The 27,601-nt window shown below is 47.1% G+C and overlaps 1 protein-coding gene across 1 annotated transcript in view; it reads right to left on the reverse strand.

The window, feature by feature from the left end:
• Positions 1 to 6,760: 6,760 nt before the first annotated feature.
• LOC115343722 (heat shock transcription factor 2 binding protein) overlaps positions 6,761 to 27,601 on the reverse strand; it is a 61,387-nt gene continuing 40,546 nt past the window's right edge. The window contains exon 8 of the mRNA XM_030020064.1: positions 6,761 to 6,892. Coding sequence (XP_029875924.1) covers positions 6,861 to 6,892 — 32 coding nt within the window. The 3' untranslated portion in view covers positions 6,761 to 6,860. The remainder of the gene's footprint in view (positions 6,893 to 27,601) is intronic.

Raw genomic sequence — 27,601 nt, forward strand, 5'->3', positions numbered from 1 at the left:
GAAATGAAATATAAAGATGACAAGAGGCAGGAAATTTGGGATAAAAAACAGGCAAGGAAAGGTTTCCCAATGGTAAATCATTTTTGTTACAGAAAAAACCCAAAGGAAAAAAAGCTAAACAGCTTATCACAGAAAGAGTCATGCTAAAAGCCTGTCACAGAGAGAGTTTACATTAGGGGACAAACAAAAGACATCAAGAAAGGCGTAAAATGTTGCCCTGAAGGACATGTCCTTTTCAGAAATGGCCAGGCTCTGGAGGACAGAGCAATTGGGGATGAGAAGGAAGCTGAGAGACCGAGATTAAAGGATCCTGCTGAAATTTGTTGAGATATCTGTTTTAGTATTTAAAGTCTGAACTGGAATAGCCAAAAAAAAAGTGAATAACAGCATTTCCTCAATTGAAGGGTTTTACCAGAAGCCCTGTGAAGATTTATGGTGTGCACGTGTGTAGCCCAGGGCATGAGCTGGCTACAGCCCCCGGCGGTGGGTGCAAGTGGGCTCTAGCTGGCCTCCGTGCCAGCCAGTTCGAGCTGCAGCAAGCAGAGATCTCCCGAGCATGGGAGCTGGCACCAGTGAGGTGCCTTCAGGGCCAGACCGAGCCCCTGGGGGAGGCTGTTCTTGCAACTTCACTGACATCTTTGTGCAGCTGTGCAGAGCTGGGATAGGGGAAAGGGGCGAGGGGTCCAGCAGGGGATATACTGAGAATAAGATGACCAGTAAGCAAGGATTGCATTTCACAGGAAAAAAAAAAAAAACAACAAAACAAAACCAAAAACAAAACCTAAACCAAAAAGAAGGATTTCAACACTTGTTTCCCACTCCAAGCCAGAGCAGGAACTCAATTTTGGATGGCCCCAACATGGAGAAGGGAGCAGGGGAAAGGGCGAGGGGAAAACGTGGAGAAAGCCTGAGAGGAGTGCCTTGGCAGCAGGTGGCTCGGGCTGGGGTAAAGCCAGCATGCCTGAGGTCAGATGTGAGGAGCACTTAATCCTCAGCATGGCCATTCATTTCCTCACTGTTTAAAAACATACATATATTTACAGGACCTCTCAGGGAAGTTCAGTGAATCAGTGTCTGACTATTAGTTGCTGACCCAGATGAAGGCATTAGCAACTTGGAGAGCCCCTTTCACATCAGCTCCCCAGGCATCCTGTTAGCTGTGTGCCATTAGAGCTAACCTCACGCGACCTTGCATCACTGTCATGTTGACATAGCACTAGCAATGTCTCTCATGGACCTGAGCTCACCTCGGGGGCTTTCTCTTCCTGCCTTGAAACTCTTCATTCAAGGTCCTCAGCTTGTTGAAGTGTAAAATCTTTCAGCTTCATGATAGCAAATTCTTCAAAAGGAGGTACTTTTTCTCTTTATGCCACACTATCCTTGGAGCTTCTCGCAGCAACCAAGTTCCTACCCTAAGGTGCCTTTGACCATATTGTTCTGCAGAACACCCCAAAATATATACTGCCAGTTTCCAAGAACTATGGATTGCCAAAGGAAACCTTGAAGCTGCCCACATCCTGCTAGGTATTAAAGATGCACTCCTTTACCCCTGCGAGCTGCCATCAGGCTCCGCAGCACTTCTCCCAGGCTGAAGGGTCACATCTGATTTCAGCCTCTGTCAATGAGGCCTTTCCTGTACCCCACAGCCCTGGCCCCGGGCCAGAGAGGGCTTGTGTTCAGGCAACAGCTTCCCTGAGTTCCTCATCCCTGCAACAAGGGAAACCCTTGGAGAAGGGCTGTTCGGAGCCCTTGTGAATTAGACAGGTCTTAAGTTTTCTTGATGGCATCTTCCAAACTGCCAGCCAAAGGCATCCCCGGGAGGTGAGGACCAGCAGGTCAGCCCACTCTGGGGAAGCATGGCCACAGGGTAAGGTGACATTCGAGTCTGCGGAAGTGACGGAGAAACTTCAAAATTTGGGTGGTTTCTGGTGAGAATTAGGCACCCGGAGGCACATTTGTAAAGGCAACCAGCGAGGTTTTCAAAAGATTCCGATCTCCCAACGCATTTATTTCAATGGAAGGTGGGGACCAAGGGGCTTCCCAAAGCCCCATCGCTCCCCACCACCACCCGGAGCTCGTTGCACGTCTGGCCTTTGAGAGCCGCTGGCATCCCCCACCAGCAGGCTTTCAGCCCCGAAGGCTGCAGCTCCGCCAGCGTCAGCTCTCCGCACTAGCAGGTCACCTGGCAGGACAAGGCTGAGCCCGAGCAGTCACGCTCACACGGTTGCCTCTCTGTCAAATTAGCCACAACACATGGCCCAACGTCTGTGCAGCTTTACTTCATCACCCTGGCCTCCTGCCAGCTTCAGGAGGACTTGTAGCACCTGACCTAGCATGAAAGCTGCTTTAATAACATTAACCCATCCAAAAGCACATTGTCCGGTGAATAAGAAGCAGCAAGGGGATCCAAAATAGCAGCTCACTGTTTTGTGCTATATGGTTGCAATGGATTTGGGTCAGCGCTAAGTGCCCTGAAAGTTGATTTTCTATCTCATTGAGCTACGGCCTCTGCTATTTGGGAAATTTGAATAACATTTCCAGAAGTACCTAAGTGCTCCTGGTAAATTTCACTGCCAAAAATTAATTTCCTTAATTTCCTCTTTTTTGTCCCACTTTCTCCCCCTATTCCCATTATTGTTTCAGGAGCAAAGAATTGATGTCAGTGCCACGAATAGCTCTGAATTCATTTGCTTACAGCTTTGGGTAGGGAGATTTTTTTTTTTCATCAGAAGGTTTTATTGCATTTATTCTCTCCTCCTCCTTTCTTGCACCTATGCCTGGCCTCTTCCTCCCTGTACGAGCATTTCAGACTCCCCCTCAGCTGCTCTTATAACAGAGGCATAACTACTGAGTCATCCCTTCGGATTCAGCTAGTTGCTAATCCACCTCTTGCTGTTTCCTTCACAAGAGTTGTTCACTTCTTCCTCACACCCATCCCCAGCGGTCCGTGGTTTGGGCATTTCCACCCTCAGTCACTCCCGTTACCTCCTCTCTCAATTTTCTCTCTCTCCTTTCTCTGGAGTCTGCATTATTGAAGACGGCACCCGCCCCTTTCCCCTACCTGCTGTTTATTTGAATGCCTTCCTCAGATGTCCTCCCAAGCTTCTGGCCTTTCCCCCCCCGCTGCCCCGTGCTATGAAAGTAGCTACCTTATCCTCATCTTTACAGTCACAGTGAATGCAGCAGGGACAGGCTTGGCAACCTTTCGTTTTGATAATTTTCCATGGGAAATAGATTTCCCTCTTTTGTTTTTGCTTTTGGTTCTCTGCTCTGGACACTGGAGTCCTGAGACCTCCTCCTCCTCCTCCTTCTTGTTCTCCTCCTCCTCCTTCAGAGGCAGCTCCGAAGGAAGGAGCCCCAGCCGCACTTGGAGGTTGGTGACACAAAGCCAAAGTCTCTCCAAAAGCCTCTCCGTGCCTTGTGCTGTTGAGGCCGACTCAGGAGACGGCCGCAAGCAGAGCTCCTGCGCGAGGTGTGGGAATGGGGAAGGGAGGAGACTGTTCCCTCCCTGCTGCTCCCAGACACGCTGCTCAGGTCCGCGGGCAGCTGCCTCCCTTGTCTCCAGCAAGGCAGCTGAGGTAGGGTGAAAACCCCTACCCCGCACACCACGGTGTAATCAAAAGAATCGGTTTTTGCAACATTACACATGCAACGACTCTATGGGCAGGTTGCTTGTACTTAACCAAAAACCTTGGGTTTCCCACCTCTCCAAGAAAGGAGAGGACATCACAGTCCTTCAGCCCTCCAGGTCATTCCCCCTCCCCTCCTCTTCCCGCAGCTCTCTGCCTGTGAGCCCATCTGCAGGGTTGGGGACCCTGAGGGTTTCTTCCTCAGGCTGCCTCTGCTCAGCTGTCTGGAAGCTCCGAAATACCTGGGATGAGCATCACAGGAGGAGGAAATCATACCGAGTGTCTTCCAGAGAGGAGCTAGGGCTCCTTTGAAGAGTTTGAGTCCCCAAATCAGAAGCTGGTTGTTATTACCACAGACGAAACACACTTCAGAGGAGTGGGCTGCGGCCAGAGACAGTGATCGATAGCCAACAGCTACAACGCAGGAGGCTGCATGCTTTTTTACATCAGGATCAGGAGCTTTCATACCACATCCTCAGGGAAGGACTGAGACCACCATCAAGATCAGACCCTTTCTTGTCCAAGCAGCACCTCTGCCCTCCAGCACAGTTAAAGCTTCCAGAGCGGGAGAGACTCCCTGTGCATGAATACATCAAAACAGGCTGTCACACCACTAAGCATGCCTGTACCAGCATCTTCGCAGTTGTCACTGGAGAAGTCCAATATGCAAAATGGAGGTAGAAGACGGATAGGGAACAGGACGTGCTCCTCTTCCAGCTCATCCAAAGACCTTTCTTTCAGAGCTGTGCGAATACAGTCTGTGTAGCCAGGACATCAGCTGGCAAAACTCAGTCACCCAAGTAAAAGGGAAAGTTTTAGGACGTTTTGCCAACAAAAAAAAAAAGGAGGGAAAAATAGATTTAAGTGGCAACAAATAATTCAACCGATAACAGTAACAACCTTTCAGCAACTTGCTGTCTATTCAGTAGCTTTTGGTGCCATTTTTATTAGCCATATAGGATGGAGATTATATGATCCTATCCAGGTAACATCATTAAACCAGAAAAAGATACTACAGCAAAACAGCCTTTTCTGTGGCTTAATTATATGGCCTTGAGCCAAACTCCACTGAAGTCAATAAGAATCCTTGCCACTGACTTTAAAGACTTTGTACGACTGAATACTCCCAGCAGGGCTTTAATAGGAAAAAAGACTGAAGTTTAAGATACAAAATACAGGATATAATCCGTACAGCAGGAAAGCTGCTGACATACTTCCATGGCATAGGCAACTGTCATTGATGGGAAAAAGGAGATTCTGACTAAATGGGAGACCTTCAGGGTTTCCATCTTCATCTTCTGTTTATGGACTTAAGGAATGCTTTGGGATTTACATTAATAAACCGGTGCCTAACTATAAAACGTACACTGTCAGAGGGCCAAAATGCATGTCTGTGCATCTGGGAGAGGTTGAGTATGTTGACACCCAGAGCTTGTTTTCTTACTGTGCCAAATCTTGATTAGGTTGAAGTGAATGGAAACACTTCCATGGGCTGCAGCAGGACGGTGATTTAACTGTTTCTCTGGAAAGGGCTGGCACTGTGGAAGGAGCACTATTATATACTCTGGACTGACTGTCGCTTTGCAGAGTCCTTTCTATAGATGCTTCTTGTTTATAAGCAAAAGTACCTACATTAACATTGCAAAAACAAATAGTATAATGTTGTTACATTTTAAGGGCACATTAACTTGAAAGAGCAGCCAAGTTTGTTGACTAAAATGATTTACACAACTCTAAGGCCACTGAACAAGTATTTCTCAATGTCTCATCAGCAGCTCAAGGGAGCAGAAGCTAAAAATGCCACAGCTCAACACACAGTTCTGTGTTCCTACTGTTGATAAGTACATCATGTTTCTTTGCAAATAAAGGACCGTCAGGGGTTGCTTTAAGAAAAAAAACAAAACAACAAACAAACCAGAAATAAATAAATAACATGAATAATTTCTAAGTACATAGTGTCCTCTTTCCCTCCTTCCATTTCCCTCGTATAACTCCATTACAACATCCCCAACAAATCATCTGCAGTATGTCCAGGATTCCCTAATTACCTTCAAACAGGCTGCTGGCTGGCCAAGAGGCAACCCCTAGCGTGGCTATTTCAAAGCAACAACCCTTTGCTTGGCAGGGACAGGAAAGTCCAGGTGTGAGTAAACTCCATTTACACAAGTTGATCATCCAAGGTGCCCAGGTTGCCTGAGAGATTCTGACTGTCCTCCACCAGCAAATATTTTGATGGGAGGTGAGTGTGTTCAGCATCACACAGACATGGTAAGCACCTCACAGGGGCCAGCCCTAAGAGCACAAGCCTAAGCATGGCCATGGGGCCTTATGTGTAATTCCAGTTTGCAGATGCACCCCCTGATCTGTCAAGTTGCAATGGGAATAGGTCCCTGTCAAAGGCTGTCGTCGACTAAGATCTCAGTCAGGATCTCTACTCAGCTCACCAAAGGGAATTGTCCAGGTGCCTTGCCAAGGAAGCAGTATAAAGTGAAGATGGTTCCTTAACAAAGCAGGCAAGGGAGTGGTAAAACAAGCAGCTGGAAACTGAATTCAGGAAAACATTATGCTAGCAGACATCTAGTACTGAGAGCAATCAGTCAGGGGACTCATTACCAAGGCACATGGTGTAATCCCCATTACTTGATGCCTTTATGTCTAGACTGGCAAAACTTTCATAAGAGACACTATTCAACCAAAAGCTGTTGTGCTTGATTTTAGGAACTGGAGGATAAAATTCAAAGTCCTCCATCACACATAGGTCAAACAAGGTGATCGCAAAGGATTTAAAAACATTGAAGACTATGAATGCAATCATTTAAAAGATCTGAAGAGTTTTCGTTTCTGTCAAAAATGTCAGAGAAGCAGAATGGGAGAGTGTGCTCTGCAGCTGGACTGCAAGCAGGGAAAACACCAAGCACTACACTGCTCTGTCTGTTTTGGTAATTTCTATGGCCATGGTTGCCAAACAACAGAGATCCTCACCGATGTGTTGACTCCAGCAGGCCTAGTGAAGCATGAACACAGCCAGCTTTCACAGCTACAGAAAGAGATGAGAACCAGTGTTTTATGTCATCCAGTCACATAAAACATAAATATGTCCTAATGGAGGCATGCAAAGTACTTGCCTTACTTCCTCTGCTAAGCCAGCTGAGAATATGTTTTGCTGTTGCAGTAAAAATGGTCAAACCGCTGAATGTCACATTTGGGGCATACATCTTCCATCATACATAGTCAGTCTTTTCTCTTGGTTTTCCTTCTTTTCTCTGTAAGGTAGCAAGAAAGCTTCACTGTAAGTAGACAGATGTCTTGCAGACTTGATTCTCACTCAGGTCCTATATCCTTACCATGCATATTCATTACACAGATCTATTCTGCCAGAAGAAGATGGCTGGTCTTTTGCCTGTGATACGATCATTTGCCAGAAATTATTTTAAATAGAGCAGACAATGAGCCTGTTACTTAGAAGTGTTTTCTGATAATTATGTTCTGTCACTCTGAGCCAAAAAGATATAACATCTGTGCACAAACAGTTCCTACACAGATGCTGTCTGAGACCTGTTTTCTCTCTGAACATTTGGTGAACAGTGCAAGATAGAGCAGGAAAATACCGGTTTGAGTAACGTTGGCAGTATCTCCACGATGCAGGGAGAAGTCCATGAGCTGAACTCTCTTTACATAAACACCGATAGGGGATAAGTCAGTACTCTTGAAATCAGTATGTCACCTTATTTCAACATCAGACTAAAGCTTGATGTGAAAGTTCAGTCAGAGCTGAATCTGGCCCCATGATTTATAGTGTTTGTTTAACTTAGCAGCCAGCATGATAGTAAAATATCTCAGAAATCTCTTTAATCTGGATAGTTTATACCCAAAATTACATTTAACTGTTGGAGGATGGGAAGGAGGGAGAGTCACGGTTTGGACCAGGTTTTATTAGGTGCATCGGGAACTGCCTCTTGGATGCCTGTCCTGGGGAACAAGACCCGGAGAGCAGCCCCAGAGCGGGGACGAACTCTGGCCTTGGAGGCCAGAGGAGAGGCGGGAGAGGAGCGGGGAGGGAAAAACATGTCTGTACAGAAGGGCAAAGGCACTTGGGATTTCCCCCAAAATGTATGCTACAGGGCAGGAGGCTCAAATGAGAACGGGACAGGCCAAGCTTGGCACAGGAGACAGCTCAACTGACTGCGCTGCCCTGGGAGGAGACGGGAATGGCTCCACAGGCGACGCACGCTGCCTGCACCGCTCAGCTTCCTCTCCTGCTCCCTCCCTCCGTGCCGAAGGACACCATGCATCTCCTCTGCAAGGGATACAGCCCAAAACCCGGGGGCCGAGCTTCAAAACTGTGAGAATGTGTCCCCCGCTGCAGGCTGCGAAACAGGGTCCTGCCCCCACAGCTGGCGGGACTGACCCCTGCTTCCAGAGAGGCTGCTGAGGGGCCGGCTGGGCACGGGGGGCACTGAACACCCCCAGGCGTTCGGTGTCTGGCTGTTGAGCCACATGCAGCCCCTGATGTAAAGGCTGCTGCTATTTTGGATTCATTAATGACTGGGCTGAAAGCTGCTTCAGTCAGGAACTATATCCAAATCACCTTCAATTCGGGGGGGCCAGCGAACAAAATCTCAACAATTTGCAAATTTCCCCTCTGGGACACATAGCTGTGCATCTGGATTTTTAAATATTAATTTGCACATTATCTATAATATAAACATACATTTACACACATACGCATATAAAACTCAAGAGACTTTTTTTAAAGACATTTAAGTGCAGTAGAAAGTTGTGCTGCTTCCTTTCAGGCAGGGCCCTGAAAAGCCTCTCAAGGCCAGATGGTATTCCCTGCCTTTCTCCGCAGACGTCTCAAGAAGGCGGCGGAGGTTTGTGCTTGCTTGAGAGCTGGAGCCCCTTGGGAACTGCCGAGGGACTCGTGCTGCCCACCTCATGCAAGGTCAGCAAGGGATGGACGTGCCACAGGTGAAACTGGGTGAGACGAAGCCAGACGACCCCAAGGCAGGAGTGCTGCTGTGTTTTATACAAAAAAAGTGAGGCTGTTATCCAGAGGGTGCTGCAGCTGAAGTACTTGGGTGCACTATCAGGGTTGGCACGTTTCAAAACTGCCACAGGTCCCAACACAGATCTGCTGTGGGTGGCACAGGCACAACGGTACGCTTGGACCAAAACCACATCCACGCACAAATGCCTCGTGGAATGGTTTGGTTTGTTGGGATGGTGACAAGACCTAATGAGGCCCGAGGCTTTGCTTTATCCGTTTGCTTGGTCTTGGTTAGCCAGTGCCAAGACCTCCTCCAGGACGCCATGACAAATACCTTGTCTAATGGGTCCCCCTGAAAAGCCAGGATTTTCTGCATTCTGAAAACAGTCATCACCAGACAGTCTAGGAGGCAGACCCAAGTGATTCCAACAGCGAGCAAATGCCAGAAAGGGGATGATTTAACTGCATTATTGAACACATATTCGACAGATAAGCCTAGCAACAGGGACCCTGCCTGCAGGCTGACTCCCAACAATCAGCTACTGCTGTAGCTCCCTGTCATTCAACTGCACGGCTGCAAACTCATGAATAAATAAATAATCTCCTATAGCATTTGTGCAATAAGCAGAGTATTAGCATGTGGCTCTCAAGACGACCTTTATCAAAGGAACCAGCATTATACTGGAGAAACTTATCTAAAAATAAATGATTATCACTCATGTATGCATAGAAATACCAAGGGCAAGTTATGACTTTCTATAATGTGAAATGACTCATTTTCCCCCTGAAGTTGTAGTGAGTGTCAAAGATATGTACTTCTAAGAGTGAATCACTCCAAATGGCCACTGGGTGACTGGCTGAGTTTGAACTTATCTTGGGGAGGAGAGCTGACGTAAGGGCCAAGGGCTGTGGGACTCGGAATGCATCGGCTATTTGCAGGGCAAGGATGGCAGACGTTAGCACTCAGTTGTCACTAGTAAATCTCGAATTGCTTTGACAGGTGGCAGATTGAGAGACGTGAATGGCTACAGCTTCCAGGGGAACACTTCTTTTCATGGAAAGTGGGATGAGGCCAAGGAAACAGCCCATATTTCTTCTTTATATATATGTGCGTGCGCGCACACATACACACACACACCTATATAGCTGTAAAAAATAAACCACCTCTTTTATGGATCAGTAAACTAACTTGAACCCCTCATTTATACTTGCTAGCTTAACCCCAAAGTAAGAGCTCAAGCTTTCTGGAAGCGTGGCTGAATTGCCAGCCTCCAGAACAAGCCCAAAAAAGTTCTGGTGAGTTATCAACAAACTTTGTAAGCATGAGAGAATTCAACAGCTCTGCAGATATTCACGGCGGAGCGTGGAGCCTCCTCTCGCTGGGTCCAAACCATTCCTGGGACAATCAGTGACCACAGTATGATGCCTAAAGTGTTTTTTTTCCAGCTACCCCAGTGAGGTTTGTCCTCTGTGTCATTCGCAGGTGTCCACGTCAGCATGGGTGCTGATCAGCACCCCAGGAGATGGCACGAGCCCTGGGGAGGGGTGGCATCCCCTGTCTTCCTGGATGCAGCCAGTCTGGCCAGCATATTAGTTGTGACAGCAGCAGGGGAAGAGCTTTATTCTCTGTTCCCAGTGGCATGGATGGAAATTGAGGGTGGCAGGATTGAGCAGGCATGGCTGCAGTGTGCTAATTGGGCACACAACAAGCTCCTGACTCACTTAGGAGTGCCTCCCCCAGGGCACAGGCACTACATATACATAAATATCAGCTTCATATTGGAGACATATCCCAAGGAGGGAAGTGAAAGAGAAGCGAGCCATGACTTTACAGATTAGCTCACAGCTTTTCGTGTCTCCCTTTAAACAGTGATTAGAGCAGCCTGAATGCTGAGGAGGGAAAGATCCCCAGAAAGCTCTGTCTTCTGGAGGAACTTAGCAGCCTCCATAAGCAGTGTAAGTATGACTGTACTTGGCAATAACACATGCCAGCCATGCAACATGTCACACAGTTAAAATGGGCTGAAACAGAAATGCACCGATGCCTCAGAAATGGCTGCACATGCAAACTCATACTCTACAATCCGCTATGTATAGCTCCCAGCATACAGCCCAGTGCCTGATGCCTGTGTGGGTTCCTTACACTCAGTGGAGTCAGTTGCTGAACCAGGGTCCCACACAGGCTTTACACTTTGCTAAGGGACTGGCTGGCTTTCATTTTACAGTCCCAGACAGAACAGTCAATACAGCTTGCCCTGCATTTTACAGGGAAGTTTGTGAAAACTAGTTACACTGGGGTACAAGTTTTGTTGCGGGCTATAAGAAAAAATGAAAATCAAGCCAAACCAATTCACGGCAAACTTCTTATGAAGAAATGTTTCCTCAGATGACAGAACTGTCAAGCAGAGGTCTTTCAGACAACAGGAGAAACCTCTTTTGACTAACACAGTCTGCCAGAAAGGATGAAATCCTGGAAGGATTTTGAAAATGAGTGGGAAATGTGGATATTTCCAGTACTGCCACAGAGATTTTGTGTGACCTTGGAAGAGTGGTTTAACCCCCACTTTGAACCACAACTTCTCCCTTCCTCCAAAGGCAGAAAGATGACAGGAACGCCTGCAGTTCCGCCCACTCTGTAAGGGCATTGGTAAGTCTAACACACTGGACAGGTAGGGATTTTAAGCAGATTAATTATTTGCTGTGAACATTCTTTTCCACTTTGCTGATTATTCGCATACCTACTTGGATGGCTACAAATTCACTCATTATTATTAAACAAGAGAAGGATGCAGCTGTACTTCATCCTGTATGCAAACTCTTTGCACAACAAGGATGGAGTCAGCCCTTGTCCCGCTGCAAGAGCTGTGCAGCTGCACAGCCACAGCCATCTGCTGCGAGGGCAGGGAAAAGGGTCGGGATCTCTTAGCCAGCCTCACACAGGAGTAAAACAGGAGTGCAAACCACTCATTTTTTTGCTGCCATGGAGTTACTCAGTTGCACTTCCCAGTCCCATGGTACCTGATGGCCAAAGCCACAAATGCGTGCCAAACTAACCCTATGAACCCTTCCAAATATTGATATATTTGCATTTTACCTTCTTGAGAACAGTCTCAAAAAAACATACAAACTCCTCAAGTGGAGTCCTCAATAGCTAGTAACTCCTGTGGTTTCTAATGAAATTAAGGTTTCTGGGTCTTTTGGGGAAGAATTTAAACCACTCTGCTCTCAGAGTGATGCAGCTTATCTAGAGGGAAAGATACCGTATAAAAACACAGATAAGCTTGTTTCAAATCCCACTGCACTCCAGCTCTCCTCTGTGATTTCAGACAAACCGGGTTAAGCGTTAACTACAGTTTCCACTTTCCACCAGAGGACATTCAAAGGACTGTTATACCAATGACTGAGAACAGCTCATAAACTACACAGATGAGATCTGTAACCATTTGCGCAGGTGAGGCAGGAGACTTCAACATAACATGCCTATTTAACAGAGAGCCAGGCTTCCTCTCTTATAACAGGCAATAGCTGATACCTGAACAACAGATTCTTGCATGAAGAATTTTGCTAAGTATATTCCATTTTCAGTGGCTGAGATTCTCCTTAGGAGAATAATTAAGTATGCAATATATGGTCTAAAACAGCCAGGAAAGAGACTGAAAATATAGAAAATTGAAAGGAAATTATTTCAAACTGGAGTGCTCTGACTCTGGAAACTAAGTTATAAATGCTTTTGAGAACCTGCATTTATTACTTGCAATAAATAACTTTTCTTCCAAACACGCCTTTGTGTGAGAGACAGATTAGCAGTGCAAGTGGAGCATATTTCTGCTGTGCAGAAGTTACTTATTTTAGAATAATGGACGTCACAAATTGGCCCTGCATAGCAACACTCATTGGAAAAAGATCACAGTTCCACTTAACACAAAAGTGCAATCTTGAAGCCCATTGAAACTGAAGTCTCTTCACAGGGCAAACACTGAAGTAGCTCCTCATTTGCGTAAAGCCGGACAATTGCTCCACTTCCATACACAAAAAATTGCTTAGATATCTGCTATGCATGGGGAAAGGCTCATTAATCACATTACAGCAAGTGAACATCCCAAGGTTAAACCCTGCTGCTGTGGAGTACTTCAGTGTTTTATAAAGTCATCTAAACGGGATTTATATCTGCAAATCTTCATGGTGCGGTGAAGATTTGGAGCTTACCTTTAAACTCGAGGCACTTCTTTTTCCCTGTAAGAAAAGCATGGGTTTGAAAAACAAATTTAGATACATAAGGTCTAATTCTCCACTACATTAAGCCTGTTTTACAGCTGTGTCACTGCAGTGAAAATCAATGGAGTGGCACCAGTGAAAAAAACCAACGTAATGACGAGGAGAACTAGCCCAGGCTCTTTAAAAGAATGTTCATGCAGCCATTCCCTCAGGTTTTCTTCAAGTCCATTTTGCTAGGGGCTACATGGCAGAAGGATATAGGAAAAAAAGGCCATGAGATGGCAAACCTTTCCACCCTTGTTCGCTTGTTTTATGGCATTCCTGTCTTTCTGTCTTTGCATCATAACTCTGCTTTCCTTCAAGGAAAAGAAAACAGTGAGACCTAGATTTATCCTCACTAAGCGAGATGCCTTTCCTTACAGTTTTTTCTGTGAGAAGCAATTACACCTGAATTTGTTCCAGTGCTTCTTACCGCCTGGGAGGAGCATGGGCTGTAAGCCAGCGTAGCTCTAAATGGGACCGAGGGAACAGTGCTGATTTACACCCACAGAGGATCTGTCTCATGAGGTTTGCTATCAGGCATGTTATTTCACTTCTGGAGTCTCCACTGGCAGACACTAAGTTTCCCCTCAGAAGCCGGCCAAAACTGCTTAAAATCTTGCAGACCTCTTCAAAGTCACCTTGAAATCGCTTGTGAGCAAAAAGGGGGCAACTCCTCTGCTTGTCATCAGTCACTTGCGTCCCTCCCAGTGCCCGCTGCCTCCCACCCAGCCCACACCAGCTCTCACCTGTGCTCCTCCAGGATGACCCATGCGGGGCCAGATCCTGCCTCACCACCCCATCCCAGACAGAGCCAGCTGATAAGGCACACGTGCTGGGGTTTCTCCTCATTCATCATACCAAAAGCTGCTCTTACATGGCTGGGGCCCAGACACAGGAAGTCTGAGTTGGTGTTTAAATTTGCCACAGACTCCCTGCATGAGACATGGATTTGATGGATGGACCACTCGGTGGATAAGGAACTGGCTGGATGGTCACACTCAAAGAGCTGTGGTCAACAGCTCGATGTCTGAGTGGAGACGAGTGACGAGTGGCGTTCCTCAGGGGTCAGTATTGGGACCGGTGCTGTTTAACATCTTTGTTGGTGACATGGACAGTGGGATTGAGTGCACCCTCAGCAAGTTTGCCGACGACACCAAGCTGTGTGGTGCGATTGACATGTTGGAGGGAAGGGATGCCATCCAGAGGGACCTTGGCAGGGTTGAGAGGTGGGCCCGTGCAAACCTCATGAAGTTCAACAAGGCCAAGTGCAAGGTCCTGCACATGGGTCGGGGCAATCACAAGCACAAATACAGGCTGGGTGAGGAGTGGATTGAGAGCATCCCTGCAGAGAAGGACCTGGGGGTATTAGTGGATGAAAAACTGTATATGTCCCAGCAATGCGCGCTAACAGCCCAGAAAGCCAACCGTATCCTGGGCTGCATCAAAAGAAGCATGACCAGCAGGTCGAGGGAGGTGATTCTCCCCCTCCACTCCACTCTCATGAGACCCCACCTGGAGTACTGCATTCAGCTCTGGGGACCCCAACATAAGAAGAACATGGACCTGCTGGAGCGAGTCCAGAGGAGGGCCATGAAGATGATCAGAGGGCTGGAGCACCTCTCCTATGAGGACAGGCTGAGAGAGTCGGGGTTGTTCAGCCTGGAGAAGAGAAGGCTCCAGGGAGACCTTATATAGCAGCCTTCCAGTACCTAGCTGGGGCCTACAAGAAAGCTGGAGAAGGACTTTTTGGAAGGGCATGTAGTGATACGATGAGGGGTAATGGCTTTAAACTGAAAGAGGGTAGATTTAGATTAGATGTAAGGAAGAAGTTCTTTACTGTGAGGGTGGTGAGGCACTGGAACAGGTTGCCCAGAGAAGTTGTGGATGCCCCATCCCTGGAAGTGTTCAAGGCCAGGCTGGATGGGGCTTTGAGCAACCTGGTCTAGTGGAAGGTGTCCCTGCCCATGGCAGGGGGGTTGGAACTAGATGATCTTTAAGGTCCCTTCCAACTCAAACCATTCTATGATTAGGGAAGACAGTTGAGCCCTCTGTGTCTCAGTTGCCCATCTCCTAGGCTGACACCACAGCTTGTCCTCTCATCCACCCTCTGTCCAGTGCATCAGCTTTTGGGGACAGAGTTTTTTTTATGTGGCCCCCCTGTAGGGGGGCCCCATCCCACTTCATGGGATGCATGAAACTCCATTCAGAGCTTAAAAAGCAAAGGTGGGCTGCACACCTGTGCCTGCATTCGCTTTCTTGAAACGGACACTTTTCCCGAGTTTGGGTATAATGAGGCCAAGTGGCAGGAGAGCAGGCTGGGTGCTGGGAGTCTGCTCAGTGTCAACAAGCCGAGTTGCTGGCTGCAGAGGAGGTTGGCACAAGACAGCTGGCAGCAAGGAAATATCTGAGTCAGGGGAGCATCTGAGCGAAAGAATGTGTGTATGAGCACAAACTTGCTTAAAAGAGGGAGCCATGGCTCTGGAGAACTGAGAAGGGAAAGGAGATAGGACGACTGAGCAAAATCCTGAGGAAGAGTCGAGAGCCATGTAGGCACAGAACAGTGCAACGCAGCAGCTTGAATTTTTCACATCTCTCTGATTTAGCCAAGCTTCTTGAGCACTTTGTGTCACATGGCTGCAGTGTTCTTTTGCCCAGGACAAAGCGCTCTAAACCCAGATTTGCCACCTTCCGGACACATGGCTCCGCAGCTGAGGCTGTGCCCATGCTGGAGACAGCCCTGGGGAAGGGGCAGCAGGGATCCCTGCGCAGCAGGGTGGCTCTCTGATCACATCTCCAATAGGCGCTGCTGCAGCTGCGATGTATACGTGTGACTGGCAGAGCTAAATCACCCTTCGTTGGATTAACAACTGATTCAAAGGCCACGCAGCTGTCATATCATCCGTCCCATTCCTGGGGTCAGACTCTTTTAATTTTAGCAGCCCCACATACCTTCGGGGCTACTTACAAGGTTAGAAATGGGGGGTTTCCAAGTGAAAGCTGTGGGTAGCCAGACCCACCCAGAGCTTCTTCGTTCTGGAGATGATGCAGCTAACTGGACATAAGCAACTGGCTATGAGTCATCTGCCTGGGGTTTCTGATTTGGTTTCCCTTTGTCTGGAGGTAAAAGTGAAGTGCCATGACTCCCAGTAAAATGACAAAGCACAAAGATGAACTGCGGGGATTCAGCCAGTGACAAAGTAATGAATGAGGTAGGGAGGAAACTCTGCCTGGAGGACTCTTCTGTTAATCTGCAGCTGGATGAATTACTCTTGCTGATAATACGCACACATTGTCCACTGACAACAGGGTGGGCTTGAGATTTTCTGCAATGTCCACAAAAGCATGAGATTCAGCACTAGTTTGTGGGGATGTGGGGCCACGTAAAAGAATGAGGTGAATAAGCGACATAGCAGGAATAAAACAAGGTAAAAAGTTAGCTTTGTCAGTGGTGTAGCCAGAAGGAAACACAGGTAAACACAGCTTACCCATTTCTAATTCAGACACTTCCTTCCTTCATGTATGAGGAAGCAGCCAGACAAGTGAGTTTACCCACCTCCTTCCCTACCAGCTCCCACCAAGCTACACTGTATTATATTTAGTTGAACAGCCAGCTCTGGCACTGACCTTTAAAGCACTACCCAACTCTTCGTAACCCCCCTTGTAAATTAAAGAGCCTTCTAGTCTCAGGACAGGCAGCTGGAGACACCCAGGCTATGTCCATAACAGCATATTAGACATGCCCAGGTCTGTCCTCTGGCACTAAGGCCAGCCAGCATGAGATACTCCACTTCCAGACTATTGAACTTTCTTATCTGCCAAAACAAGGCAGTTTCATCTCAAATGCCTACTGAGAATAGTCTCCAGGCCCTACTGGCTTCCAAGCCATGTCTGGGAAACATCTGAAGGACCACAGATGTGCTTCGGACATCCTAACAATCTAACAGTATAGATGACTCAGTCTTAATGTCTGGGAATGTGCCCTGGCACCATTTAATTAAGTAGCAGAGAGTAGCTTGAGGTGCTGAAGTACTGCAACTCCAGCTAAAACCAGGGTACAGTTTCAGGCAGCCACTGGCAGTTAGCCCTTCACTGGTTTAAACTGAGCACCAGCGTCCGAGGCAACAAGAACAAAGCAGCTTTCTAAAGCCTCTTTGCTGTGATTGACTCACTCAAGTAACAGAAGATGTGTCAACATCACTGCCCCAGAGCATGTCTTGGATGTCTCTTATCTCCTACTAGAGAACTACGTGGGAGTGTGGGAGTGAAACATCCTTTCTCTCATCCCCATTGCACCCTAGTTCCCACACAAAGGAAACCTGAGTGCACAAGCTGAGCTAGACCCATCCCACAGCTTGTGGAAAATGTAGCTGCAGCTGCAGTGATCCAGAAGAACTGGGAAACATTCTCCTAAGAGCTCTACCTCTCCTCACATCCTCCTAAGAGCTCTACCTCTCTTCTGCCTTTTGCCCCAACTTTCTGGACAGTCTCCTTCTGTGGCTAGGTCATGGAATCAACCCGGAGCTTAATTGCACAAATGACAGCATGCAACTTGCTAATTAACGACAGACATGTCAGGCTGCTTGTATGGAGCTGCACACATGCCGTGCATTTTTAACATCGCTTAGTAAACAGTGGTGATGAAACGTGATAAAGAATGCCAAATGTCTAGCACTGATACGATGCCCAGACAGGTTTGAGTGCCTTTGGCAGACAAGGGAGAGGGTGAGCTCCTTTTCTTTGCCATCACAATAACCCAGCGGCCTCACTAGAATCGTATCTGCAAGATCTCAGAACTAAGCAGGATGTCCTGTTCATAAATCAAATCCCAGCAGACCTCTCCCTCGACAGGCTTTTCCCTTCCTGGACTGGACTTTCTGGAAACTTAGCATTTAAGATTCTAATCCTGCAAACATTTGTACACATGTTTTCCTACCTAGAGGCCCCATTATTGAAGTTAAATCCATGCACGAATGTTGACAGGACGGGCCCATGCTTAGGAAGAGATTTTGTAATGTTTCTTTCCAGCAAGTTACCTATTTCTAAACAAGCATTTGTATTTTTCCACATGACCTCATAACTCTGGGGCAAAAAGAGAACCATATACGCCCACTGAGTGATATTATAATCAGTTGTCTTAGCAGCCTTGCCCTACACCAGATTTGGGATGTGCCCTATGGAGTACCTCAGATATTGCTCAAGTCTGTTGCACTTCCCTCCCTATTATTTAGGCAATAATAGCTGATGGGGAGGGTATTTCCTGAGAGTCATCTGGAGAAAATGAGGTCTCTGCCTTAGGCCCATAATTCAGCAAGGAATGTACCGCCAGGAAGTAAGTCCCACCCTGTCCCCCTACGCTGGGACCCATCGCTATCACAGCAAGCCAGCAAGTGGCTGCTTCGTTTGGGGTTTTCAGGTGTAAAAAATATGTCAGGCCTACATTGTGTTTTCTTCAGTGAGCTATTTCTCAGCTTTCCAGAGTGACTGGTGATTTTGGAGACGCAGAAGGCTGCTCCACTTCCAAAGGGAAATTTTGCCCCAAAGGGTCAATGAATCGTGGGATGTCAGGCTGCAAATGGGGAGATATACAATAGACAATATATGCAATATACAATAGACAAGATACACAATCAATATATGATTGCTGTCACGTGTCACGTATTGATTGCTGTGGCCTTCACAGGACACATAGGAAGGCTTCACAAGCAGCAGGGGGCTGCACTCTGCATTTGAAAAACCTCTGCTTTATATAGGGACAAATTTACTGATCCAACTACACACTCGGAACCACTGCTCCGAGCCATAAGCTGCGTTTATGGCTATATTGAATTCCCAGAAAGCTGCAGAGCAATCAGAGCACACAGAGGAATCTGCTGCAATTATTTGATACCAGCATTTCTTTGACTGATGTGTTCGTTGCTTTTCATAGAACCTTTTCTTGCTTAAAATTGTTATGATTGCAGGAATTATTCTTCTCAGCAGTTATATATATACACATGCATACATACATATGCATATACATATATAGCTATATATTTACTTTTTTCCTAACAGAGAAATAAAAAAAAAACCAACCCAGGGATTTTAAAAACCTTGAATTCAAACCTGGAAAAATGCCAGTGGATATGCTGGGGAGAGTTTTGTTAGCTTTATTAATGTGAACTGTGAGAAAGAGAAAATATGTTTTCAGATCTGTACCTGTACACTACAAAGACTGTAGCACTGCTCCAGCAGCCTGCAGAAGTCATGGCCACAGGACAGCAATGTGTTCACAGGCTGGGTAGGATTGATGTGGAATATTTGGAGCCATGGGATATTCTCTAAAATTACTTGTTGCTGCTGCAAATTAGCACACTTCTCCTATCTTTACCAGAGAGCTGTTGCCATCAGCTGAGGTTTTAGCTGCAAAGGTTCCTGTGGGCACAGTAACACCAGGACTAACAGGCTATGGTTTCACAATACAAAGCCATCAGTAGCAACACCGGCTCAGGCAATTAACATTGCCCTCCCGTCTTGTCCCCTGTGTCATTCCCTCATACTACTGCCGCCTGTGGGGCCAGGTTTTGAACTGGCTTAGGGAATGGCTCCAGCAGAAGAGTAATTTAAAAAAACCACAACAAAGAATCCTTGGGTTTTGACCCAGCTCAGGTGTCCCACCTGCTTGACAGCACTGGCCAAAAGCAGGCGCGCAGCACAACAGAAGGCAGGCGAGCCCCACTGCGAGAAGGAGGTGAAGAAACCAGGGCATCCACCACTGAAGCCGGCAGCGCTGCCAAAGACACGGCTCTCCACGAACAGGGCAACTGTATATGATACCTCTCCTGAATGCCCTACAACCACTTGTGTTTCAGGGATTTCCTGAGCCAGCTGCGGTGTCTACAACCCTCCTGGTGGCGCTCAGTGGATTTTCCTCCACGAACTTTTCCAACATCCTCCTGGATCCACACAAGCCTCTTTAGCAGCTACAATACCCCCGTAAGGGAGAGAGCTGCTCCACCGCCAGGTCACTGGACGGGACAGGACCACCGTGCCGTGTGCTGGAGGAGGGCCCGGGCAGGGATGGTGTGCCTCCCGGCAGGACTCAGCGAGGCCCTGCTGAGGGCAACGCGGCACAGACCATGGGTCAGGCTCGCATGGGTACCCCGCATCAGACCATGGGTACCCCTCGCATCAGGCATGATGGTACGAGGTGTTAGGGGGTAGGAGAGACGCCGCAGGGCCTTCTCCTGCCAGAGCACAAGGTAGTGGCCGAGGAACACGTGGCAAAGGCCAAGAGTTCAGATGTACATGCTTCAGAGTACAGATCAGAGCAAACAACGGGGTCAGGAGGAAGCGTCCCACCCTCCTCATCCTCCTAAGAAATGTACCTATTCCCCAGATCTTCAGCATTTTCCTTGAGAGCATCTGGTGGTGTGTCCTGCTGGAGACGAGATTTGGTCTTACGGATTGTGATTTTGCCTGATACAGCTGCTGCTTTCTTTGCACAGTCTCCACCACAGAGGAGAAAACCTGCCCGCGGAAGACGCAGTCCTTGCTGTTTCTTTAGTGCTGATCGACTGCACATTTTGGGTGGGAATGTCTGGATATCTGCTGACATGAGTTATGGCAGAGTGTCAGGTCATTAAGCATCCAGAAGGTTTCGACATCTTGCACCTGCCACTTGGACAGCAAACCCTGGCATTTCACATTTCCACCAGACGAAACTTTAAGCCCTTTACAGAAGCTGAATTTTCAAAGACACCAAATCCTCTAGCATGACAAAACTGACAGTATTTCTATACTCACTACAGTTTGTCTCTCTTTATTTGAAATTGCATCTACCCCCTAGCGTGACCAAAACTCTGGATGTACAAATCAATTGAAACTGAGTCACTGGGCTTGATAAAAGCAAACAGACGTCATCATAACGGGAGTGAAGCCCCACTTCAAGCCTCTACCGCCCTGCTGAGTTACAAGATTAATTAAAGGAACGTATAAAACTGTAATGAATGAAGCAACCATTACACATGCTGCTAATATTTAAAAGAAACCTGGCCGAAAAGAAAAACTAACTAGTGGACTAACGTTTACATTGTAAAATGTAAATTTACAGTGCTAACCTTCTCCAGAATGAACAAACAAATATTTTAAGCAGGAAAAAAAAAAATGCACATACTTTCAACAAACACTGACATCTTCTTACACTGGGGAAATTCTTGGCATGCTTAACCCAAGTGTGACACAATGCCTTGTAATAATTATCCATTACTGAAGCTTATCTGGGCTTGCTGATAGCATGGTGTTCCTGCAGCCCATAAAGAAGTGCATATTTCACCTCATTTATCTTGGACACCAAGCTTATTTAATCCACCCACCACCTTAGGTGGTCCAACTGCCTGTATACTCAGCATAAACCAAGAAATATTTGGGGGCTTTGAATGACTCACTTGGGGCTACAGTCAGTCTTTGGAGAGCTGACAAACCTATCAACTTAGATGCCTGAAGTAAGGCAGGGCGAGTATTTACTAAATATCCATCTCAGGAGCTGACAGTTTGGTCCCCCACTAATAGCTTCACCAGTGGGAAAGCCATTGTAAGTGACTTCCCTCAAATCTTAAAAAAAATTACCCAGAAAGAAGTCAGGGTTTCTTTTAAATCTGTGAATCCATGCTGCCCCACAAGCAGATGCTCTGGTACTGCTGCAGAGTGTATCCTGTGCTGAGAATGGGGGAGAAGAAGGGTAGATGATGACAGAGGAGGACAAAGCCTCTTATTCGGGGAATCTTAACACAATACCATGCCCTGCTTTCATGCACCCAGGGAAAAGCAGAAGAGGTCTTGACTAAGACGACCTTCATGGCCCATTAAGAGTGTGCCAGTCCACCCAGCTGCTTTCACAGTGGTAGCACCCTACCTTGTTGGAATGGACCAATGTGGGCCACAAGAGAACGTTTTACTGGCAAAACCATGCTGTGCCCTGAAGCTGTGGTGACACCACTATTCTGACCTTCAGAAATCCTCTTCAGGGCAGCTGGAAGACCACCTAAAGGGAAGCCTTTTTCTAGGCCACTTTAAAATGTATCAGTGACCACAAAATACTTGTGCCAAAGAGCCAGGCAGATGCTGATGTTCCAGCAGCGGTTGGGCTGGATGGCCTCTCCCCATCACACCACATAGCAAATGCACCCCACAAAGCAGAGCTCATGGGGACACAGGAGGGCAGGGGGCTTACAGTCCCCTCGCTCACATTCCTCTTGCTCCCCCCATCTAATCCCTAGCAAAGGGAATAGCTATGCATCTTTCTACTGATTTTCCCATCCTAATGCCCATTTGTGACCATGGGTTCAGGCTTGCCTCCACAAGCAAAACACTGGCAACTTTGGAAGTCAGTTTTAAGTGTAGTAATTGACAGAACAGACCTGATTCAAGTGATAAAGGTTTCACCTGTTTCTGCCTTTTTTTGGTTTGGAGAGCATTTACACCAGGTTACATTAGAGGGCCTGTATCTTTTCTACTGATGTGGAGAAGGGATAACTCTTCCCACTTACCCCAATTCCTTTTATTGGGAGTAATAGCTTAAAAATATTACTTATCCTCAGAGCAAAAAACATTGTTATCAAAGCTCAGCAGCAGAACCTAAAGTTCTTTGGTTAGGCCTTTAGTCCTGGTCTTCAGTCCAAGAATTTAAAGATATCGGTGAATAAGTCAAACAGAAGTGTGCATGGGGAGCAATGAGGAGATAGGGAACAGAGTAAAGAAGATAAACAACCATGTTATACTCTTCTCACTTCCAACAGCCCCACATTTTCAAGCCACAGAATGTAATTTTCATGCTGTCTCTAGACATAAGGATAACTGCTCTTCAGGAGCTACTTTGTGTGTTAAACAAATACGACATTTACAGATTGTTTTCTCTCACTATTTATTTGCTATGTCCTGAGCTAATGACCTTAAAAATTGCTCTCTCTGATGGCATTAGAGTGAGACGATTTCCAAAAAGCATGAAATTGCAATAAACTGTCAAGTTTACACAGGTGCATTAGAGATTAAGAGATCAGCCACAGAGCCATTAAGATCTATGGCAAAATGCCCAATGGGACCAAGATCAAACCATAGGAGTGTTTTTAAAAATGTCATCATTAGTAGAGAGATGCCTTGCTTGGCAGTCCCAGGAGTTCAACATAATGCTGGATTTTAACCATACACTTCTGCAGTACTCCTCTGAGATGGCAGCTGCTGGAATTTCCTATTCATCTCAAAATAGATGAAGCAAATATTAATTCTGCTGGAGCAAAGATCAGTGAAACATCCCCACTGAGATGTTGGTATATACTACGGAAGCCTTCAAATTCTTCCTAACCTGCAGGAAGAGGGCACCTTATAGGCACAAGAAGCCCATTTGCACTCAGTGGACAGGACATATTTTTACCTACTATGAAAAACTCTAAGGAGCCAGCTCTTGTGAAAAATCACACCGGCTATCTGTCTTCTCTGTAGCTGTCTTCTCTGCAGTCACACAAGTTTCATTCTTATCCCACTAACTTTCCACATGGAAGGACTCTGGCTTGGGAAACTTCTGCTAGCTGGTGTGGCCAAAGGCAAAGACTATGTCCTGAGCTGCCTGTCTGCAGAGAGAAGGTGTGGAAAGAAATCAATCAGTGTTCAAAATCTCCCACTGTTTTCCCTGATTGTTTCCTGGAAGGACAGACAAGTTTCCTTTTAACTGCCTGGGAAAGAGCTCTAGAGCATCTCAGTCCAAAGAGCCATGAGATATGCTCGAGACATACATGGGAAAATGCAGAAACATTAGTACTGCAGGAATGCAGGTGGAGATTTGCTTAGCAGTGCTCACACATGGGGTTGACTCTGCGTACATGATAGGTAAGGAGCAGAGCATTTGTAATGGCTTGGGAATGCCTTTCAGTGCTTCTCATCTGAAAAAATGACATCATCAATGCTGAGGTTACATTTTGCTTCAGTTCTCTATTGGCAAACTCCCATTTCTGTCCTTTTGTACCGTTGTTTTTGCTCCGTATCATTAAGTCTTACCCCACAAAGGAAAACAAAGAGAGAAAGAATAAAAACTAATCCAACTTTTTTTTTTAACTTTCCATATTGCTTTTCTCAAGAGAAAACCCGGGATGTTCACGGAAACCCATACCCCGTATCTTACTGTTGAGCACATACTTTTGTTAGTTCTTCAAATATTTTTCCAAGATAGAAAAGTCAAGCAGGAGGCGGGAAATGACTAGATCTGAGGGAACACATGCTTAGCAAGCTGAGTCACCCCTGAATCCAGCCAGCTGCCTGCAGACAGCTCCTCTGCTGCTCAACTGCAAATTAGTTCTGGCCTTGTACAGAAAATCTGTTAAACAATACATAATAGGTGCTACTTCTGTAACACTTTTTTTGTTGCTGATGTTGTCCTCATCCCCTCCCACCGTGGTCCAGGCACCTGAAGCACTGCAGTTGATAGCATTATCTGCGTGATACTGAAGGTGCTTTCTGCCTGCTCATTCACACCAGTCCAAATCAGACAAGCATCAGGTCTAGTACTGCTGACAAAAGACAGCTATATCCCACCCGCTACAGCACTTTTCAGCCTTTTTCAATACAAAGGCCCATACGCATTTTCTAATGCTTAATGCCCAGGAGAGGAATGAGGGCAGAATGAGGAAGGTGTCTATCTTTGTGGAAAGGAGTGAAAAGGGCAAGAAATGGAAAAAGATTCCCATCATCAGTCAGAGACACCTAGGAGACCTTCTGTCCTGTCCCTGTTGTTGTATCCTTGGCCTTGGCTGCTATTCTGAATTCAAGGACAGTGAGATTTTCAAAGCAAAAAACCAAAGCATCCCCTGCAGGGCAGAGGAAGGAAGGGAACCACAGCGAGCCCTCGGGAGAGGGTCAGGATAAACAGAAAGTCATGGCACCTACCTGTCTGCCTCCCTTCCTTTCTCTGCAGGTTGTGGCCATGGAGCAGACAGAAGGCGGCACCCTGCCGCAGCTGGGCAGCTCCTGGTGCCGTGGTTCAATTGCTCAACACAGGCCAGGTAACTTTGCGCAGCATTCTGGTTACTGCTGCTGCTGTTTTCCCTTCTCAATTCTGCTCTGTCCCCTGCAGCAATCCCATGCTCACTGCTGATGCAGAGAAGCTGAAATATCAGCCTGCTTGGTTAAGACGGGATTTGCAGCCCCTCGAGGATAGCATCACTGCAGCTACCCTGCTATCAACTTATTAGATACACCGTCCAAAGCTACCAGCAGGCTCAGCGGTATGGGGAGATTGCTCTAAGACCTTGTGAAATGAAGGAAGGAATTTTTTGAGACCTGACAGGGAGATGAGGGCTGCAGGGGCAGCACTAACACACGCTGTGCTTGGCTGAAGGTCTGGGAGATGTGCTGATCCACAGCCAGAATGATGCCATAGACCCAAACAGCTTCTCCAGGCTCCTGCTAGCAGCAGGAACAAAACACACGGGACATTTTCCAGTTTCCAAGACACACTCCAAGTCTTAGGTTGCCTGCTTCCTGACCGTATCTTTTACTTTCCAAGAAAGTTGAGCTCTTCAAAAATGAACAGATTCAATATTCAAAAAGCATCCTGCCCCAAACCCTCCAGGGGAGGGAAGGGAGCCAGGTCTGGCTGTGCTGCGGCATGAACGAGTGCACACACGGGTATCCTCAAAGCCTGGCCCACAAACAGCAGCACACCAGTGCTGTGGGCAATGCAGCCACAGACGGTGGTTTCTGCTTCTGGGAGACAAGCTCTGCAGGGAACAGACCTACCTCTTTGTCCTGCCCCAAAGGACAAGCTTTCGTTGGTGAGCTGCTTCTTCCTCCCCCACTCTAATTTCCTTTCTCGCTTCCTCCGTAAACAGAATCTCCTTCTTTCTACGTCACTGTGCTTAAGGGTTGAATCCTTGGAAGCAAGTTTCTTTTTTCTCTTCCTCTTGGTGCCAGAATGCCCTTTGTCCTTTTGTCTTCCCTCAAAGTATCCAGAAAGGATTGCTTCATTCTCATTTAGGATCTTAGCATCTCATTTAGGATCTTAGGATCCTCATTTAGGATCTTAGCAGTCTCCCATCTAGAGGGGCAGAGGAGCACAGGGCTGGAGTACTTCTCCCTTCCATAACCTATGGTGGTGAGAGCAGGAACACCAGTTTTAGCCCTCCCTGCAATATAGGAGCTGCTCCTCTTGGCACCCACGTCCCGCTTTCACAGCATGAGCCCAAGAGAGCTCACACTGCCCAAATTCAGACTGCTATGTGCAAGCTGGGCTGCAGATAGGCAGAAGCAGCATGCCCAGGGCCTTCTTTTCCACCGAGCTCTCTGTAGCCTGGCAGGAGCAACATCTCCTGAGCTGGAATGGACTTGTAGGACTTTGCAAAGATGGGTCCTCTTAGCAGCTTGCATGGGTCTCACTCATTACCCATGGGTGGATTATCAGGTCGGCAGAGAGGCCATGCCACAGCTACGCAACCAACTGAGCCGGGAGCCAGCTGGAGGCTGGGGGCACTAGCCTGGGTATCCTCAACACTTCAGGCTCCCTCTTATCCTTCTCTCTGCCACCCATTACTTGGACTACAGTACTAGCCAAGCAAGATGACAGCCCCCTTGTGTCTGCCAGATGCTTTAGATACTTATCTCAAAGACTTTTGCAACCCAAATAAAAGTGATCAGACTAAGGCAGAAAGGAGGGGGGTTACATGAAAAGAAAACCAAAGCAGAAATCTCATTTGGAAGACTGAACCCTTCAGCACACTCCCTCTGAAATCAGGAGTGCTCCAACAGAAGCTCAGCCCCTCAGCAAATGTGGTCCACGTGGCTTACCTGGGCACACAGGAGGCTTGTGACTGCACAAAGAACCGAAAGCACATCCCCTGAGTCCCAGATAAGCCCAGCAGCTACGCCCTACCTCATCCTGGAGGGCTGCATCTCAGGTCCCAGCAGGAACCACAGAGACAGTATCTCCTGGCCACCGGTGAAGCACAAGCTGTACAATCTTCTTGTGCCCAAAGAAACTGAAATGCAGTTCTAAGAAACTATAATTTAGTAGCAGAAGAGCACTTCAACGGAAATACTCAGTTTGTGTAGTAAAGTTTCATTTTTTGTGGCATTATAGCAGTGCCTTATAAACATTTTCCAGTCCTGTCCACTGTGCAGCCTTATCAGTGAGAAGGTTGCCAGCAGGCCACCCCATGCTGTAGGCAGCCTATACAGTAGAAACTACCTATCTCTACAGAACACTCCATTATAATTAAAAATTAATGGCAAATGCACTTTCTCCCTTTCTCCATCCTGAAAAATGTGTATCATTCTGGGGCCAAAGGCTTGTGGGATACCAAGCACTTTCCGTTATAGGCTCAGTACATCGCTCAAAAGCTGCCTCCTCTGTGGCAGCTCCCACATCAGTTTCACTGTGCTCTCATGCTTGTAATCTGCCCTTGAAGCTTCCCCTCTCCCCAGGCCACTTACAGCAGCACTATTGTTTTTAGCAGTTCAGCTTTTCAGCTGACTTTAAGATCCCCAGAGGCAGTCTCTTTTTTTCTGACTCTGTTCCAGGTTGCCATTGGTGCTCATGAAATGACTCCTGCACCTTTTGGTCCTTTGCCATTTACAGCCAAGAGGGTACCTCCTTTCCCTTGGCTTCCTTACCCGAGATCTGTCTGCTGCTAGATTAGCTGCCTGGGCACTGGAGACACTGGCTATGTCTGACAAGTAATCTCTGAAGGTTTCCGGGGCAGTATTA

This window comes from Aquila chrysaetos, chromosome 7, assembly GCF_900496995.4.
Source record: "Aquila chrysaetos chrysaetos chromosome 7, bAquChr1.4, whole genome shotgun sequence".
NCBI lineage: Eukaryota > Metazoa > Chordata > Aves > Accipitriformes > Accipitridae > Aquila > Aquila chrysaetos.